Raw genomic sequence first — 16,257 nt, forward strand, 5'->3', positions numbered from 1 at the left:
TGAAGGTCCACAAGGAAATTTGGGTTTAGGTCATCTAAAAGCCCAACGCCAAGAATAGAAACTCTCGAAAATGGAAACCTCCAAGAATAGAAACTTCCAACTTTTAGAAACTTTGGTTGCCAATTTCGATTTAGGAAAGATCGACCCAAAATGGAAACTTTTAGGCTTAGCTTTCCTACTTCAAGTAGGAAACCTCAAATCTTCAACTCTTCAATTCCATCCCAACCTTGCGTTCCAAGCATGTCCTTTTCACTTCAAGCTCACTTTTTGCTCCAAAAGCTCCAAATTGCATCATTTCATGTAATACGTCCGCTAAACCTGAAAACACAAGAAAGTAGCTTAAAAGACTACTTTAACAAAGAAACCATAACAAAAATGCATAAGAACCAGCTAACTAAGGCGCATAAATATGCTCCTATCAATGGTTGCAGCCCTTGAATCATTGCCACAACATGTTAGTAAGCCTCCAATCCTAATTTCAATTCCCATTTCTACTAATAAGTTGTTACCTTCAGTGATTAAGGCCCCAATTCTTGAACTTAAATCGTTGCCAAGTCATTTGAAATACGTCTATTTGGGAGATAAAGAAATGTTGTACGCTACTTACCCTTTCCTACTTCGGTTAGAGAGGTTTGTTCTTTTCTTGGACATGCAGGATTCTATAGGCGATTCATCAAGGACTTTTCAAAGATTTCCAACCCCCTTTGCCGTCTCCTCCAAAAGGATGTTCCATTCAAGTTCGACGAGGAATGTGAGAAGGCCTTCAAACACCTCAAGGAAATGCTCACTTCGACCCCCATCATTGTTCCACCAGATTGGAGCCTTCCTTTTGAGCTTATGTACGATGCTTCCGATTATGCATTAGGGGCTGTTTTTGACTCATCCCGATCCGGAGGATCCAGGTGTGCTGGCCGTCACGTGAGCGTGACGTAACCATGGGCGCGACACGGAAGCAAACAACAACAACAACAAAAATCAGCAGAAATTCAAACCAAACTCAAACATAACAACCTACGAACATAACCGGACGAGTTATAAAGTAAACACATAAGTTCAGAGCATAGGTTAACTGCAGTCAAGTAGGACTAAAATAAAAATACATCACCCTCAGGTGAGTCCTACATGTAAAGGGTCTATCAGAAGCCGGAATAAGACCTCGAGAGCCACCAACCGCTAAACTAGAACCTGGAGGGGCGCAAAACAAAATGAGTGGGTCAGTAAAATCAAATAGTTTTCCAAAACAGTTCATTAAAAACAATTCTATCCCCTCGCCGTAAAAACCTGTATACTTTCCCAGAAAATAGTATATATACATATATATATACGCAACATCATCACTCAGCACATATCCATCATCATAATATCTCAGAAATGATATGCCATGCCCAAAAATATAATCAGAATGCTTCAATAATAGTCAGGTGAATAATAAATCAACCGGAGACCCTACAATGGTCCTGTACGGCTGATTCTAAAGCTCAACATCCAATCCAACCAGAGTCACCTCGGTGACCTGTACGGTTCAACTCTGCACGTCACTCGGAACTACATATAGTAGTCTGTACGATGACAGGTGTATAATTACGCTCTAGTGCTTCTCATCAATCATCGGCGCGCATATCTAAGGTCACCCACCAGTCGGAACCCCTCTAATGGTCTGTACGACTGGCATGTCGGAACCCTCACATGGTCTGTATGACATCCACCTACTTGGATCCAAGACGAGCGTGCGGTGTGGTGAATAACAATATAAGCACTATCACCTAGGTGCAGGTTATGAGCTTTCAATGAAATTCAATATAAATAACTCAGCTGAAAAAATAAATAACTCACCTGAGCGTCCACCGCGTCATATCACATATATATGCAACAATTATCAAGCTAGATATCTCAATAATTCATGCATGGCAATTCAATTCATAACTTTCATAAAAACGCGTATTTTCTGGGAAAATAAATGTATATAGGTAAATACGAAATCAAAACTGCCCACTCATTGATAAGTCGACGGGTCGTAACCCCCGTGGCGTCCCTGGATGCGCTCGTCCTCGGGATACGTCTCACCTATATGCGAAACAACTATAAAAACGTTAATTTAAACACATCACCAATTTTTCGAAATAACTTCTCATACGATGCTGAATTTGGGTATATGAATATACCACATCGACCTACTCGACGTCACGAGCGTCGGGAAATTTGTAGAAAAATTTTTGGAGGGCTCACGCGCCCCCACGCGCCGCGCGTGGCACGGGCCTACGTGCCCCCCACGCGCTCTTCTTCTTCCTTGGGTCGCCGGACTGGTTTTTCCGGCGGCCGTTTTCCGGCGAATTTTAAAACTCTTCGTTCTTCTTCGTTTTTCATCCATTTTCTTCGTATTTTATATCAAATTGAAGCCCCAAACATGTAGAATCATGATAGACTAGTTTAAGGCTCTAAAAATCAAGAAATCTCACCGGAAAATTCCCAAGAATTTCGGCCAAAATGGAACCACGTGATCCCGACGTCCAAATCCTTCAAACGAAGCACTCCGAGCCTCCTTATGACCTCACTAAGCTCACTACAAGCTTAGAATTCCCTGAAACACGACATTTTACGTGTGCATGAACAGTAACTCAAAAATGGAGGTTCGGGTTCCACATGATTTCGAGGGTTTCACTTCCTAAAACTAGCACCAATGAACTCAGAACGTCGAAAGGATGAAGATGCATACCTTGGTTGCCTCGATCCGTCGAGTTTTTGGAGGGTTTGGGTGTGCCGTATGTATTTGGGTGTGAGGGAGTGTGAGATCGTGAGGGAGAGAGACAGAGAAGACGCGGGGGAAGGAGAGAGAGAGATCCTGTGTGGTCCAAACTAATCCACACCATCCAAAACCTTTCCTAATTCCCTAACCACACATAACAAAATCAACTTTCAATATATTTCTAACTTAAACAATTTTCCAAAAGCTTAGGGACCATACACTTTCCAAAACGTAATACACACATACCTAAGTAACGTCGAGGGTAAAATAGTCATTTCACGCTCCCGATATATATAATTCCCGGGACGGGCTGTGACAATCTCCCCTCCTTATAGAATTTCGTCCCCGAAATTCCCATAACCAATAATGCACTTAATAACCATAGAATAACCTTGGGTACATCTCTCTCATCCGATCTTCCGTCTCCCAGGTAGCTTCCTCAACAGAATGATTCCTCCACAACACCTTCACCAAACTCACCGTGTTGTTCCTTAGAACCTTATCTTTCCAATCCAATATAGTGACTGGTTCCTCATCATAAGTCAAATCCGGATTAATCTTTAACGGTTGAGGAGGGATCACATGAGAAGGATCAGAAATATAATGTCGAAGCATAGAGACGTGAAACACATTATGGACCTTAGATAACTCCGGAGGCAGCTCCAACCGGTAGACAACTTCACCAATTCTTTCGGTGATCACATAAGGTCCAATGTATCTCGGACTTAGTTTTCCTCTTTTACCAAATCGTACCACACCTCTCCAAGGTGACAATTTCAAAAACACCCAATCACCCACATTATACACTCAATCAGTAGTATGCCGATCCGCTAAACTCTTCTGTCGATTCTGGGCTGCTTTCAGGTTTGACTTAATTACCTGAACATTTTGAGTTGTCTCATCCACAATCTCAGGGCCTTCTAACACCCTTTCACCAACCTCAGACCAACATAATGGCGTTCGACACGCCCTACCATAAAGTGCCTCAAATGGAGACATACCAATGCTCGAGTGAAAACTGTTATTATAAGCAAACTCCATCAAGTCCAGACGATCATGCCAGGAATCACCAAATTGTAATACTGAAGATCTCAACATATCTTCCAACGTCTGAATGGTCCTCTCTGATTGCCCATCAGTTTGAGGATGATAAGCTGTGCTATACAGTAATTGTGTACCCAGAGCTTCTTGAAAAGCCACCCAGAATTTAGAAGTAAATCTCGGGTCTCGATCAGAAATAATATTTACTGGAACTCCATGATACTTTACAATCTTTGTAATGAACAACTTAGCCAATTTATTCAGAGGGTATTTCTCCCTCACCGGAATGAAATGAGCTGACTTGGTAAGTCGATCCACAATCACCCAAATACCATCAAATCCATTTCGTGTACGAGGAAGTTTATACACGAAATCCATGGTTATATTTTCCCATTTCCACTGGGGAACGGGAAGTGGCTGCATGCGCTCAAATGGCTTCTTTCTTTCTGCCTTCACTTGCTGGCAAATAATACATCTACTCACATAATCTGCAATTTCTCTTTTCATACCCGGCCAAAAATAATATGGTCGAATGGTATGATACATTTTAGTTCCTCCCGGTTGCATCGCATAAGCTGAACAATGCGCCTCATCCAAAATTTCCTTCTTTAATTCCTCATTATTCGGAACATACATTCTGTTTTCTTGCATGAGCATACCATCTGATTCCCGAATTCTGAGGTCTTTCTTTTTCCCTTCACTTCTTAACTGAACCAACTCCTGAATCTCCTCATCCACCATCTGAGTTGCGAGTATACGGTCCACCAAAACTGGCCTGACTTGAAAACTAGCAAGAAACGCTCCACTTGGGTTTTCAAACTCCAACCTTACTCCCGTTGCCCTCAGTTCAGCAAGAAGAGGAACACAACTAGCATATAAGGCATTAAGCCTACCTTAGGGTTTCCTACTCAGTGCATCTGCTACCACATTAGCACGACCTAGATGATACTCAATAGTACAATCATAGTCACTTAACAATTCCATCCATCTTCGCTGACGAAGATTAAGATCATGCTGAGTAAACAGATACTGAAGACTCTTGTGATCAGTGAAGATTTTACACTTCTCACCATACAAATAATGCCTCCAAATCTTTAAAGCAAAGACAATTGCTGCCAATTCAAGATCGTGAGTAGGATAGTTCCTTTCATGATTTTTCAACTGCCTAGAAGCATAGGCAATCACCTTATTATGCTGCATCAAAACACATCCCAAACCATTTAAGGAAGCATCACTATAAATCTCAAAATTACCGCTGTCATCAGGAAGTACCAATACTGGAGCATGGGTGAGGCAATACTTCAATTGCTGAAAACTCCGCTCACAATTTTCATCCCACTCGAATTTAACATCCTTCCTGGTCAACTTCGTTAACGGCAAAGCAATCATAGAGAAATCCTGAACGAACCGTCGATAATAACCTGCTAAACCAAGAAAACTGCGTACCTCAGTGACGGTTCGAGGTTGCTCCCCATTCTCCACTGCTGCTATCTTTTGAGGATCAACTTGAATTCCTCGAGCCGATACAACATGCCCCAAAAATGCCACTTCAGTCAACCAAAACTGACATTTACTGAACTTGGCATACAACTGATGCTCCCTCAATTTCCTTAACACCAAATTAAGGTGTCGGATATGATCTGCTTGAGATTTAGAGTATACCAGAATATCATCAATAAAAACAATAACAAATTTATCAAGATATTGCTGGAATACCTCATTCATCAATCTCATAAAAGCTATAGGTGCATTAGTTAATCCAAATGGCATAACCAGAAATTCATAATGTCCGTAACGAGTTCGGAAGGCCGTCTTAGGTACATCATCTTCTTTAATCTTCAATTGATAATACCCGGATCTCAAATCAATCTTAGAAAATACACACGCACCTTTCAGCTGATCAAACAAATCATCAATGCGAGGCAATGGATAACGGTTTTTAATCGTTACCCGGTTCAATTGCCTATAATCAATACACAATCGCAGAGTTCCATCTTTCTTCCTCACAAATAATACTGGAGCACCCCAAGGTGAATAACTAGGTTGAATGAAACCTTTATCAAGTAATTCTTGCAACTGGATTTTTAATTCTCTCAACTCAGTAGGAGCCATTCTATAAGGAGTCAGAGATATAGGGTCCGTACCTGGAAGCAAATCAATAGCAAATTCCACCTCTCTATCTGGCGGCAATCCTGGCAAATCATCAGGGAATACATCCGGATAATGTCTGACCACACCAACTTCTTCTATACTAGTAGAAGCAACATCATTTAACACCACATGTGCTAGATATCCCTGACAACCCTTCGATAATAATTTCCTTGCCCTCATGGCAGAAATAACTCCATGCCTCACCCCATTTCTGTCGCCCACAAACGTAACCTCAGGTAGTCCAGGACGATAAAAAGTAACTGATTTACCATAACAATCAATATGAGCACGATTATAATGCAACCAATCAGCTCCTAGAATCATATCAAAATCCACAATATCTAACGGAATAAGATCAGCTGACATAATCACGCCCTCAACCATCACTGGACACCCAAGATACACACTATCAACATAACATTTATCTCCTCTAGGCATGGCAAACTCTAAATCAAATCCTAGAGGTGAAGGGTGAGGTTGGGTCATTTGAGCAAACGTATGAGAAATCACAGAGTGCGTAGCACCACAATCAATCAAAATCTTAGCAAAATGATCAAGAACATTCAACGTACCCATTATCAAGTCTGGATGGTTCTGGGCCTCCTGCAGTGAAATATGATTAACTCGCCCCTGAGCTTGCTGACGTCCACCTCGGCCTCTACTGCCCTGATTACCTCGTCCCTGAGGATTACGCCCCTGGCCTGGCTGACTAGGCTGCCTGGATAATCCTACACCACCAGTAGCAACTTCCCCCTGACGGGGCTGGCCTCCCTGATGCCACTGCGATCCACCAGCTGGCATAGAGGAATAAGAAGAACAACCTCCAAAATCCTGAGAATACCCTGGCTGAGGATAAGGCTCCTGGGGATACTGATAGGGTCCGGGAGCATATGGAGCAGCATCCCCCTGGTAGTGGTAGGCACCACCACGACTCGACTGGCCATAACCACCCGGTCCAAAACTCTGCTGAATAGGTGCTGGAGGTGGCATATTAGTCTACTGCGGTCTCTGCTGACCCTGGGGACACTGGGAAGCCCGATGTCCCATTTGCCCACACGTAAAGCAAGCACCACTACCTCTCCTACACTCACCATGGTGACGGAAGTTACAACGGCGGCACCACGGAGCGCCAGAGCCACCAGCACCACCAGAATCCCTCTGCCTCTGAAATCTAGGTCCACCAGAAAATCTACCACCGCCTCTCCTAGGGCCAGTAACACTGAATCCTCCACTAGAAGAACTCGAACTTGCTCCACTCTTCTTAAAATTCTGAGTCTTGCGTGGTCCCGGAATAGTAATACCTTTACCTTTATCATCCTTTTTTTCTGACCGTCATTCTTATCATCGTCATCATCACTCTCATTGGAAAGTTTATCAGAGTCCTCCATCCTGACCAAAATCTCAAAAAACTCATGGTAGTCGGCGCAGGGAAGTGCACTGGCAAAAGTACGCCACTTTTTCTTAGCTCCCAACTTGAAACGTCGAAGCATCTTTCCCTGATTACCAGCTGTATCAGGGTCATAGCGAGATAAATCAGTAAACTTTCTGTAGTACTCATGAGCTGACATATTCTTCTGTTTCAACCGAGTAAATTCCTGTTTCTTGCGGTCAATATACTCAGGAGGGACAAATCTTTTCTGGAAATTATCTTTAAACACAGCCCAATCAGATGCCATAGCTGGAGTCATAAACTGAGTCTGATTCCTCCACCAACTAGCCGGTTCACGACCCAAAAACCAGGTAGTGGTCTCCACCCACCTATCAGCTGGAAAATTCCCCTGACTTTGCATTACCTGAAATGTCTTTTCAATGTGATCTAGCCATTTCTCAGCCCCCTCGTGGCCTTCATCACCCATAAAACGATCTAACTTCAAATTGTACATGGTCTCCAAAGGTGTCCTCTGAGGTGGGGGAGGAGGACGAATCACATTTTGGAAAGCCTGAGCCATTGCTTCCCCTAACTGAGCAACATCCGGGAAGTTGGATTCAGAAGTACGGCGGGGCTCCCTACGCTCTCTACGAGGCGGCATGATTCTGACAGAAAACATCAAAAGATCATTAAAGCATTAACAATTTTACAGGACTGTAACCTAAGCTCTGATACCAAACTGACACACCCCGATCCGGAGGATCCAAGTGTGCTGGCCGTCACGTGGGCGTGACGTAACCATGGGCGCGACACGGAAGCAAACAACAACAACAACAACAACAACAACAAAAATCAGCAGAAATTCAAACCAAACTCAAACATAACAACCTACGAACATAATCGGACGAGTTATAAAGTAAACACATAAGTTCAGAGCATAGGTTAACTGCAGTCAAGTAGGACTAAAATAAAAATACATCACCCTCAGGTGAGTCCTACATGTAAAGGGTCTGTCAGAAGCCAGAATAAGACCTCGAGAGCCACCAACCGCTAAACTAGAACCTGGAGGGGCGCAAAACAAAATGAGTGGGTCAGTAAAATCAAATAGTTTTCCAAAACAGTTCATTAAAAACAATTCTATCCCCTCGCCGTAAAAACCTGTATACTTTCCCAGAAAATAGTATATATACATATATATATACGCAACATCATCACTCAGCACATATCCATCATCATAATATCTCAGAAATGATATGCCATGCCCAAAAATATAATCAGAATGCATCAATAATAGTCAGGTGAATAATAAATCAACCGGAGACCCTACAATGGTCCTGTACGGCTGATTCTAAAGCTCAACATCCAATCCAACCAGAGTCACCTCGGTGACCTGTACGGTTCAACTCTGCACGTCACTCGGAACTACATATAGTAGTCTGTACGATGACAGGTGTATAATTACGCTCTAGTGCTTCTCATCAATCATCGGCGCGCATATCTAAGGTCACCCACCAGTCGGAACCCCTCTAATGGTCTGTACGACTGGCATGTCGGAACCCTCACATGGTCTGTACGACATCCACCTACTTGGATCCAAGACGAGCGTGCGGTGTGGTGAATAACAATATAAGCACTATCACCTAGGTGCAGGTTATGAGCTTTCAATGAAATTCAATATAAATAACTCAGCTGAAAAAATAAATAACTCACCTGAGCGTCCACCGCGTCATATCACATATATATGCAACAATTATCAAGCTAGATATCTCAATAATTCATGCATGGCAATTCAATTCATAACTTTCATAAAAACGCGTATTTTCTGGGAAAATAAATGTATATAGGTAAATACGAAATCAAAACTGCCCACTCACTGATAAGTCGACTGGTCGTAACCCCCGTGGCGTCCCTGGATGCGCTCGTCCTCGGGATACGTCTCACCTATATGCGAAACAACTATAAAAACGTTAATTTAAACACATCACCAATTTTTCGAAATAACTTCTCATACGATGCTGAATTTGGGTATATGAATATACCATATCGACCTACTCGACGTCACGAGCGTCGGGAAATGTTTAGAAAATTTTTTGGAGGGCTCACGTGCCCCCACGCGCCGCGCGTGGCATGGGCCTACGCGCCCCCCACGCGCCCTTCTTCTTCCTTGGGTCGCCGGACTGGTTTTTCCGACGGTCATTTTCCGACGAATTTTAAAACTCTTCGTTCTCCTTCGTTTTTCACCCATTTTCTTCGTATTTTATATCAAATTGAAGCCCCAAACATGTAGAATCAGGATAGAATAGTTTAAGGCTCTAAAAATCAAGAAATCTCACCAGAAAATTCCCAAGAATTTCGGCCAAAATGGAACCACGTGATCCCGACGTCCAAATCCTTCAAACGAAGCACTCCGAGCCTCCTTATGACCTCACTAAGCTCACTACAAGCTTAGAATTCCCTGAAACACGACATTTTACGTGTGCATGAACAGTAACTCAAAAATGGAGGTTCGGGTTCCACATGATTTCAAGGGTTTCACTTCCTAAAACTAGCACCAATGAACTCAGAACGTCGAAAGGATGAAGATGCATACCTTGGTTGCCTCGATCCGTCGAGTTTTTGGAGGGTTTGGGTGTGCCGTACGTATTTGGGTGTGAGGGAGTGTGAGATCGTGAGGGAGAGAGACAGAGAAGACGCGGGGGAAGGAGAGAGAGAGATCCTGTGTGGTCCAAACTAATCCACACCATCCAAAACCTTTCCTAATTCCCTAACCACACATAACAAAATCAACTTTCAATATATTTCTAACTTAAACAATTTTCCAAAAGCTTAGGGACCATACACTTTCCAAAACATAATACACACATACCTAAGTAACGTCGAGGGTAAAATAGTCATTTCACGCTCCCGATATATATAATTCCCGGGATGGGCTGTGACAGTTTTAGGACAAAGGAAGGACAAGCAACCACACATCATATACTATGCCTCTTGGACCTTGAATGACGCTCAATTGAACTACTCTACGACTGAATAAAAACTTCTTGCTATTGTTTTTGCTTTAGATAAGTTTCGTTCTTATTTACTTGATACTAAATTTATAATCTATTCTGATCATGCAGCGTTGAAGTACTTACTTACGAAGAAGGAGGCTACACCAAGGCTTATTAGCTGGATGCTTCTTCTCCAAGAGTTTGATATTGAAATCTGGGACAAGAAAGGAAGTGAAAACGTGGTGGCTGACCACTTGAGCCATATGGTGCATGAAGAGGATGCCGTGCCTATCCCAGAGACATTCCTAGATGAGCAGCTGCTGTCTATTGAGGTAAGTGTGCCATGGTATGCCGATTTAGTGAATTATTTGGTGTTCCAAGCACTCTAAACAAGCACCAACGTGATAAACTTAAGAAAGAGGCATGTTTTTATGTGTGGGATGATCCTTACTTATGGAAATATTACCCTGATCAAATCATTTATAGGTGTGTGCATGATTATGAGTTTAATTCAATTTTAACTTTTTGTCACACTTATGCATGTGGAGGTCACTTTGGCACTCAAAGGACTGCACTAAAGTACTTGAATGTGGTTTTTATTGGCCTACTATCTTTAAGGATGCTAGAACCTTTTGCATAACATGTGATCGTTGTCAAAGAACTAGAAACATTGGTTCAAAAGATCAAATGCCGGAGGCCCCTATATTTTGTGTCGAAATTTTTGATGTTTGGGGCATTGATTTCATGGGTCATTTTCCTTCATCTCATGGTTTTGTTTATATTTTACTTACGGTTGATTATTTTTCGAAATGGATGGAAGCAAAAGCCACCTGTACTAATGATTCTAAAGTGGTTGCAGATTTTGTGAAAACTAACATATTTGCTAGATTTGGAATGCCAAGAGTTCTCATAAGTGATGGGGGGCTCCCATTTTTGCAATTGAACCATTAAAGCGCTACTCAAGAAGTATAACGTCACACATAAGGTGGCAACACCTTATCATTCTCAAAGAAGTGGGCAAGCCGAGGTTTCTAATCGGGAGATCAAGCAGATTTTGGAGAAGACTGTTGGACCAAACCGGAAAGATTGGAGCTTGCACTTGAACGATGCATTGTGGACATATCGTACAACATACAAAACACTAATTGGAATGTCCCAATTTCAGCTCATCTATGAGAAACCATGCCATCTTTCGGTTGAATTGGAGCACAAAGCACATTGGGTCGTCAAAACGTTTAATTTAGACCTTGATGCCGCTGGAATCCATAGAAAGCTTCAATTGAATGAACTTGAAGAGATTCGGAAAGAAGCATACAAGAAAGCTCTTATTTACAAAGAGAAGTCAAAGGCATTCCATGACAAGATGATTATGAAGGAGATTTTTGTGAAAAACATGTTCATTTGAGCAACATCTATGGCATGCAATTAACAATTAAAGGCGGAATAATGCTTGTATGCACTCAAAAAACAAAACATTACCCATAAAATTCAAAGCCTAGTAGTTATGTGAACCAAGACTCAACTCAAGAACAAAGTGAGTTAAGAAATTTTATACCTTTGAAGTACCTCTTTGCTTAGCAAAGGTTAATCACCCATGTGAGGGCCTTCTTTCCTTTGTCACTTTACTCCTTGGCTCCATGGATGTGGATGGAGGAACTTTGCTTCTTGGCTCCATGCCTTCTTGGATATGGATGGAAGAATTGGTTTCTCCAAAAGTCCCCAAAGTTGGAGACCTCTAAGTTTCGACACCAAGGATGGTTGAGGAAGAAGATGAGTGGCCATGGAAGTGTTAGATACTAGTAAACTCTGCCATGGTGGCTGGCTATTCTAGAGAGAAAAGAGAGAGAGTTTTTCTCACTTTTCATCCTTAGAAAACCCTAATGAGGATGGAGCAAAGATACCTCTTCTATGCTTTTAACTTTTGTATACATTTTGGACCAAAAGGCCTTTCCTCTCTCTATAGCCGGTTTTCCCAAGCCTTTGGGCTGTTTTGGGCTTCTTGAATTTTGTTTGTTAAGTTGTGATACAACTTAAGCTAATGGGCTTGACGATTCAAAGCCCAATTTGGGCTTTAAGGCCCAAAACTAACTCAAGGTTTAAAACGAACTTATTTGTTTGATTAATTAACATATTAATTAATTCTTGCCATATATAATTAAACCATTTAATTGTCCTTACTCATCTCCGTCAAATCCTTCAAGCATTACCTTACACGGTGTGCGATCCATTAGGTTCCTTTTAGCGAGGCAGTGGGCGAATAAAACTCTTTCAAATCGATTGTGAATTGAAACTTACTTTCAATTCTCCCTTTAGTGATTATACATGCTTAGGGCTTCCACAAACCATGAGTAACACCTAGCAGTATGTCATGGTTACCCAAGTTAATCAGAAAAGGTGGAGAACCTATTCAGTTTAGGATTACAATGCAATACAGTCTTTCTCTAATACAATACTCTTGACCACTTTGTTTGGTTTGATAGTTTATTCATGTCTACTATCCAATGTGATTCATTTACTTATATGATTACCTTGAATGTGATTTGGAACGGCTTCTTAAATCTCATTCATACTTTGGCTAGAGATTCTTAATCATATCATAGAGTATTCTCCCTCAAATAGTTTGAAGGTTAGAGATCCCTTGTTGCGCATTCACTTGCCTCCATGGCTAAGTGGCTTAACCCCAACTATGTCGTGGACACCTTCGAATGGAGCGACTTTGACATAGTCAAAGATCAAGGACCTAACCATAAGACAACTATGATGCCTCAGGTCAAATGACTACTTTGCATTATCCCAACCCTGAGTTCTCATGTGACATGAGTATGAGAACTCCTTGTTGATCGCGTTCAATGAACTCATTCTCTATTGAGCACCTATGTACTTGTCTTGGTGTCAGTCACACCAATGACCCGAGACCAGTCACTCTCCCTAAGAGAAGACATAGCACGTACTGATCTTCATAGACTGTCAATGCCCAATTGGCAATCCTATGATCAGGAACGTTTAGGATATGTATACGAAAGAGAATGGTCTTATGAATCTAACTTCTTTAGATCGCATTCTCCCAATTACATATTCCTTGGACTTATCGTTTAAGCGTATAACATTTATATGAGACGGCTTCAAACAATAATCTTTGCCCTTTAAATTAAACTATATTAGTTTAACATGTGAAATGTCCATAAAGTATCATCATATGATTGGTTTTAGGGCACATTTCCAACAGATTCCTGGCAAGACGTTTGTCGTAGGGCAAAAAGTGTTACTCTTCAATTCCCGCATTCGATTGTTTCCAAGTAAGTTACGTTCTAAGTGGATTGGCCCTTTTGTTGTTACTAATGTTTTTCCTTATGGTGCAGTCCAAATTCAAAGTCTGAAGATCGGAAACGATTTCAAAGTCGTTTGAAGGTATACTATGAGCACTTTGAGGAGCATGCCATAGAGGACATACCCCTCCATGACGTTGGCCCTATTGCAGCTTAAATGGAAATATCGTTCGGCTGGAAGACGTTAAAGCAAGTGCTTCTTGGGAGGCAACTCATGTGAATAAAGAAACACTAGGAAGCTCCGGCATCATAACCAGATTTGCGTTCTTAAACTCTACTCTTTATTGCTTTTACTTTGCCATGCTTGTCATGTTTGTTAGTTGTGTCGTTTGCTTGTTTGTGTGTGAGTCTATGTTTGAAACATTGAGGACAATGTTTGGTTTAAGTGTGGGGCGGGGGGGGGGGGGTAAGCAAGTGTTTTTATTGAAATTTCATGGGTTTTATCACCTAGCACCACTAGAGTTGTTTTCACTGTTTTAAAGTATTTTTTATTGTGTTTTGAAATGTTTCAGTGTGTTTTGAAAGAAAAATACGAAAAATTGAAAAAAAAAATAGAAAAAGTATTGAAAAACCTAAAAAGAGTCGTTTTTGTGTGTTTGTGTCTTAGGGTACCTTCCAACACAATGATGAGGATTTGGTTTTTAATTACATGACTGTTAAAGAAAATTACAAACATGGGTGGAAGTTTGATATGCTCCTTGGTTAATGCTTGGTTGTAGTTGTCATTAACGAATTCACATGTAATCACAAAGGAAAACAAATTAGTTTTTGTAACATGCTTGAAGGAAGGAACTCAAACTAACGTTACAACCCTGAGAGACTTGAGCCTATACGTTATTTGGAGAGTTATTAATCTGTGATTTCTTGTTTTCTAAAGTCGTTGCATGATCTCATTATTCTTTGCTTGGTTGCTACTTAGAATGCGTTTTATCACTTTAATTCCAAATACTAGAACTCATGCCCGTTTCATTCAAAGCTTTAAATTGAGTGCATAACATATAACAAGATGAAGTTGTTTAGTAGTTACCACCAGAGCCAAAAAGCCTTCATCCCATGCATTTGTTTTGTAGGTTTAACCTCTTTGAGCCTTATTTAGCCTAGTTTCTTTGTTAGCCACATTACTCCTACCTAGCCTCGAATAGGACTATCCATACCATTGTTCTTAAAGTATAGTGGAGCATGACTTAGAGAGAATTCCTTTTGATCAAATTTTGATCAAACATATTGCAGAAATCAAGTGTGGGGGAAGGTTATGTACACGAGTAGAAAGAAAAAAAGAGAAAAAAAAATCATGGAAAAAGAAAAAGAAAAGAAAAAAGTGTGAAGAAAAGAAAGGAAATGAGTTGAAAATAAGTGAGAATGAGCTCACAAGTATTGGTTGTTGAAGAAAGGGTCCAAAAGGTTTGAATATGACCCTAAGCATGTACGAAATCCCCTTAGTATTTCAAGTTATATGCTGCATTCAAGAGTGAATTCTAAGTTGATTTCATTGCTTTGCTTACTATTGCTTTAAGAACCTGCAACCCTTATGCTTAACCTTTCTTTGTTAGCCAATACCCTTAGCCCCGTTACAACCCTTAGACCTTAATCTTGGTTGTTGTGTGTTTCAATATGTGGAGTTTGGGATTGGTATGAGCATATGGTATCCCTGGTTCTCGCATCTATGTAGTGGCATTCCGTTTATGAGATCATATATATATATACATGCATTAATAATTTCAGAAAGTGTCTTCTTTGAGTATAACATATATGAGTGCTAGTCTACATGTTTACATCAATCTTCTCACATATACCTAGTATAGGGAGTGTAGTTAGAAAATCTATGTGAACATACAGTGTATATCCGCTGAGGAATTGAGGGAATTCTCTAAGGCATGTTACTACATTCAAAACATTGTTTTAAATTGATTAAATGCGAGCTAGTGAGTGGTGACTGTGATTAAGTGTGTGCTCGAGGGTAAGGATAACTGAAATCTATGGGAGTACTGATTTTTAATGTGTCATGTTTCATTGGAAATCCCTGAGGCAAATGTTGGAAGGTCTAGGTTATGTTTGTTTGTTTTGTTTGTTTTGTTTTGCTCGAGGACTAACAAAAGCTAAGTGTGGGGGAATTTGATAGGAGCATATTTATGCAACTTAGTTAGCTTGTTTTCTTGCATTTTCATAGTTAGTTCTTACTTATTTTAGTGTTTTAAGCTATTTTCTTGTGTTTATAGGTCCAAATGACAAAGTTGGCAAGAAAGTGCAATTTGGAGCATTTTGAAGTAGTTTTGGGCACCAAATGGATAGCTTATGAGTGGAGCAAGATGGATGGACGAATTTGAAGTTCAAGAGGCTAGGAATGTGCTGAAAAGATGAAGAAAATAAAACCAAGACAAAGAAGATAAGGAATCAACTCAAAAGGAGGAATATTATCCAAAACCTTATCCAACCTTATCTTATTCAAACTAACCTTATCTTATCCTATCCTAATCTTATTACCTTAAATCCAGCTGCAAGGGGACCTAAATATCTAATTTCTAGAAGGCCTATCCTTTCCCCTACATTTATGCCGCACCCTTGTCCTTCTAGAACCCCTAAATTGGTGCTGAAACATTCTTTCTAGAAGTCCCTACAAATCTGGCGCCTCCTCTTCTT

At 40.9% G+C, this 16,257-nt stretch overlaps 2 protein-coding genes across 2 annotated transcripts; one reads left to right on the plus strand and one right to left on the minus strand.

Annotated features, from left to right (window-relative positions):
• Positions 1-5,004: 5,004 nt before the first annotated feature.
• On the minus strand, positions 5,005-9,034 carry LOC139189820 (uncharacterized). Its single transcript, XM_070809052.1, has 6 exons — positions 9,015-9,034; positions 6,952-7,969; positions 6,508-6,898; positions 5,735-6,321; positions 5,231-5,620; positions 5,005-5,061 (listed from the first exon to the last, which is right to left on the minus strand). The coding sequence occupies exons 1-6, from the start codon at positions 9,032-9,034 to the stop codon at positions 5,005-5,007; spliced, it is 2,463 nt and encodes an 820-aa protein (XP_070665153.1).
• Positions 9,035-9,858: 824 nt separating this feature from the next.
• LOC139189821 (uncharacterized) lies at positions 9,859-11,699 on the plus strand. Its single transcript, XM_070809053.1, has 3 exons — positions 9,859-9,940; positions 10,424-10,626; positions 11,262-11,699. Exons 1-3 carry the CDS (start codon positions 9,859-9,861, stop codon positions 11,697-11,699), a joined length of 723 nt encoding a protein of 240 aa, XP_070665154.1.
• Positions 11,700-16,257: the final 4,558 nt, after the last annotated feature.

This window comes from Malus domestica, chromosome 12 (genome assembly GCF_042453785.1).
Source record: "Malus domestica chromosome 12, GDT2T_hap1".
NCBI lineage: Eukaryota > Viridiplantae > Streptophyta > Magnoliopsida > Rosales > Rosaceae > Malus > Malus domestica.